At 48.2% G+C, this 3,277-nt stretch overlaps 1 protein-coding gene across 3 annotated transcripts in view; it reads right to left on the reverse strand.

Annotated features, from left to right (window-relative positions):
- Nucleotides 1-3,277, reverse strand: part of ATG16L2 (autophagy related 16 like 2) — a 30,436-nt gene that overhangs the window by 18,798 nt on the left and 8,361 nt on the right. For all 3 annotated transcript variants that reach the window (XM_072400154.1, XM_072400145.1, XM_072400162.1), the window contains exons 2-3: nt 698-779; nt 165-255 (exon numbers count right to left, since the gene is read on the reverse strand). In XM_072400154.1, the coding sequence (XP_072256255.1) occupies nt 165-255; nt 698-779 (173 nt within the window). The remainder of the gene's footprint in view (nt 1-164; nt 256-697; nt 780-3,277) is intronic.

Genomic DNA, 3,277 nt, shown 5'->3' on the forward strand with positions numbered 1-3,277 from the left:
CCCCACCACCTCCCTGTGCTGGGTTCCTAGGTCTGTAACCCTGCTGTACCCATTATGAGGGGTCCCCACCATCCCTGTGCTGGGTGCCTGGCTCTGTACCCCTGCTGTACCCATTAAATATTTCACTCCTCTCATTACAGGAAGTTCCCATTTGTAGCACAAACCTCTCCATTGGAAGCCTTGAGGTCAGCAATTTCCTTCTGTATTGCGTGAAGGTCACTCGGCCCGGGACTGTGAGACGCACTTGATGGAGACCTGCAATACAGAAATCAGGAAGAGTTCAGGACATGTCAGTGAAGGCTCCCATCCAGCTCTACTACCTGTCCATGAAACTACCAGAACTCCAATACGTCAACAGCCAGAATCAGAAAAGATTTCAACTGTCTGGCTCGTCCTGCCAGTTACTTCTCATTTATCTGGAATATGGCCCAACCCCGGTTCCATAATCCCCAGCTCTGCTCCCTAAGGGTGTCCCCATCCACATTTGTTTACACCCACCATGTAGGGGCCCGCTCTACCTTTTTGTCCACCATAGGATTGCCTCCTCCCAACTCTAAGGGTCCTTGTTCACTGTGGGTGACACCACCTACCTTTGCATGTCCCACATGGGGTAACTTTGCCCCCATTCATGTTCCTGCCCACTGGGGGCATCTCTCTCCTCCATGGGGTATCAGAATGCAGAGCTCCGGGCACTCACCTTGCTGCATGGTTGAGCGGCTCGGTTTGGATTTTTTCCGTCAGATCCTTCAGAAATACGGATTTTTCTAAAAGTTTATTATCTGAAAAGAAAAGAAAATGCAAATTATGGAGACTATCCCTGCAATGCCCGGCCCCTGGTCCCAATGACAGCTGGGTGCTGCCGGGGTACAGTTAGGGATAGGGTTGGAACCACCAACATTCACATATCCATAGGTGCGGCCCCGGGATCTTTAGGTGGCCCCCGAGCCCTCTGCAGAGTGTTTGTGTGGATCAGGCAGAGAGATGGAATCCCATGGATGGATTCAATAGATCGGACCTAATATTTTATATTCTGCACCATGGTTGGCATCACTCCGAGGAATCCCGAATTCTGTAGCAGCATGCCAATGGGCAGAATGTGGGGGAGGGGGGTCCTCTAAAGCAATTTTATTCCTAAAATAGGAATTTATATAAAAGATGTATCGAGTATTTCCTTCTCGGCCCATGAGATATAACGCTGCTCCAATAAAGAGGAATCTTCCCTCACATATCGGAATCTCCCGGTCTCCCGTCTATGGCTTCTCCCCGGACCTTCTCATCACATACAGTGCACAGTGCTGACATTACGACCAATGGGGAGCACAGAATGGGATCAGGAGGTCACAATCAGGGATCAGACAACTTTGTGGGTGGATTTCTCTTTATCAATGCGACATTGGGTGGCAGGAAAGTTTGTTTTTAATTTTTGTATATGAATAAGCTTTTATTTAAGGTCTCTTTGTACTCAATAGAATTCCATTAATAAGGACTGCAAGAGAGATCCCAATATGGACGGACGTGTAGGGGGGACTCATAACTCCCAGCTGTCCCTCATCAACCCATCAAAGGCCAAGATCTATTTTTGTTAGTAGAGAGTTCCCCCTGTGACTGTGCTGGACAGGAGGACCTAAAAGGCTGAGCACACCCCTGAGGAACATCTACTGAGGGTTGTCCTTGCTGGGAGGGATTCCTGTGGATCTGATGAGTCTTCCCCTGCTCTGCGGGTACCTAGGAAAGTCTCATGTGACAGGCGGATCTAAAATATTGACCACACCCCTGAGGAACATCTCCTGAGGGTTGTCCAGTTCTTGCTGGGAGGGATTCCTGTAGGTCTGATGAGTCTTCCCCTGCTCTGCTGGTACCTAGGAAAGTCTCATGTGACAGGCGGATCTAAAATATTGACCACACCCCTGAGGAACATCTCCTGAGGGTTGTCCAGTTCTTGCTGGGAGGGATTCCTATAGGTCTGATGAGTCTTCCCCTGCTCTGCTGGTACCTAGGAAAGTCTCATAGGGCTGTGCTAGACAGGAGGACCTAAAAGACTGACCACACCCCTGAGGAACATCTCCTAAAGCTTGTCTAGTCCTTGCTGGGAGGGATTCCTGTAGATCTGATAAGTTCTTAGGAAAGTTTCATGTGGCTATGCTGGACAGGTGGGCCTAATAGACTGACCACACCCCTGAGGAACAGCTACTGAAGATTGTTGGGTCAAGGCAAGACAAATTCTTGCTGCTCTGAAGGAAGAGAAGAGTCTTCCCCGGCTTTATCACCTGGGAAAGTCCCATATGACTGTGTTAGACAGAAGGACAAAGACCGATCACACCTCTTCATCTCCTGAAGGTTGCTGGGTCCATGAAGAGAGGAAGCTCGGAAGAGTCTTCCTCTGCTCTGCGGGTACCTAGGAAAGTCTCATTTGACAGGCGGATCTAATTGATTGACCACACCCCTGAGGAACATCTCCCGAGGATTGTAGGGTTAAAGACACAAGAAATTCCCGCTGCTCTCCTAGCAAAGTCCGATGTGAAGGAGCTATTAGAAGGTTGCTGGGTCCATGCTGAGAAGATTTCTATACCTCTGATGGGAAATAAAAGATTCTTCCCCACTGATCATATGAGTGACCGGTATGGAATAGTAGAAGAATGACGTAACCTATACAAGTGATGGGACTCCAATAATCACAAAAAGTTATGGAATGTATAATTTGTGTGCAGTACAATGACTTCTCATTGGCTCTCCATGAATCCAATGTCCTCCTAATGTCTCAGAGCTCAGCTCATACACATTGTTTGCCCAGGTGACCGCGCTGCCATAACACACCAGGTGTGCAGAACACACAGCAAGGAGGAAACTTCATGGTGAAAATAGAAAGAAGTGAATGTCAGAGGAACCGGATCTGCAGCCCTCAGGATAGGGATCATCAGAAAGAATGAGGAAGTAGCAGAGATCTCAGGGCTGGGGGCACCCCTATGATAAAGGCGGAATGCAACCCATCGGCCACGCCCATATTCTGTGAACCCTAAAAAATGATCAATGAACCGACAAGAGGCAACAAGTTTCACCACAGCCACATCTTCATATTCACTAAAACTAGAGAATGAATCATTCAGAGCTAAATGAAAGTTTATTCCCACTTTGTAATAATTAAATTACAGATTTTATAACTAGTGGAAAGGACAGAGGGACAGCCCTCCAAATCAGGGGCAATTATGGGGTATGAAGGGGGGCAGCCCCTCCAAATCAGGGGCAATTATGGGGTATGAAGGGGGGCAGCCCCTCCAAA

This window comes from Pyxicephalus adspersus, chromosome 1 (genome assembly GCF_032062135.1).
Source record: "Pyxicephalus adspersus chromosome 1, UCB_Pads_2.0, whole genome shotgun sequence".
Classification (NCBI taxonomy): Eukaryota; Metazoa; Chordata; class Amphibia; order Anura; family Pyxicephalidae; genus Pyxicephalus; species Pyxicephalus adspersus.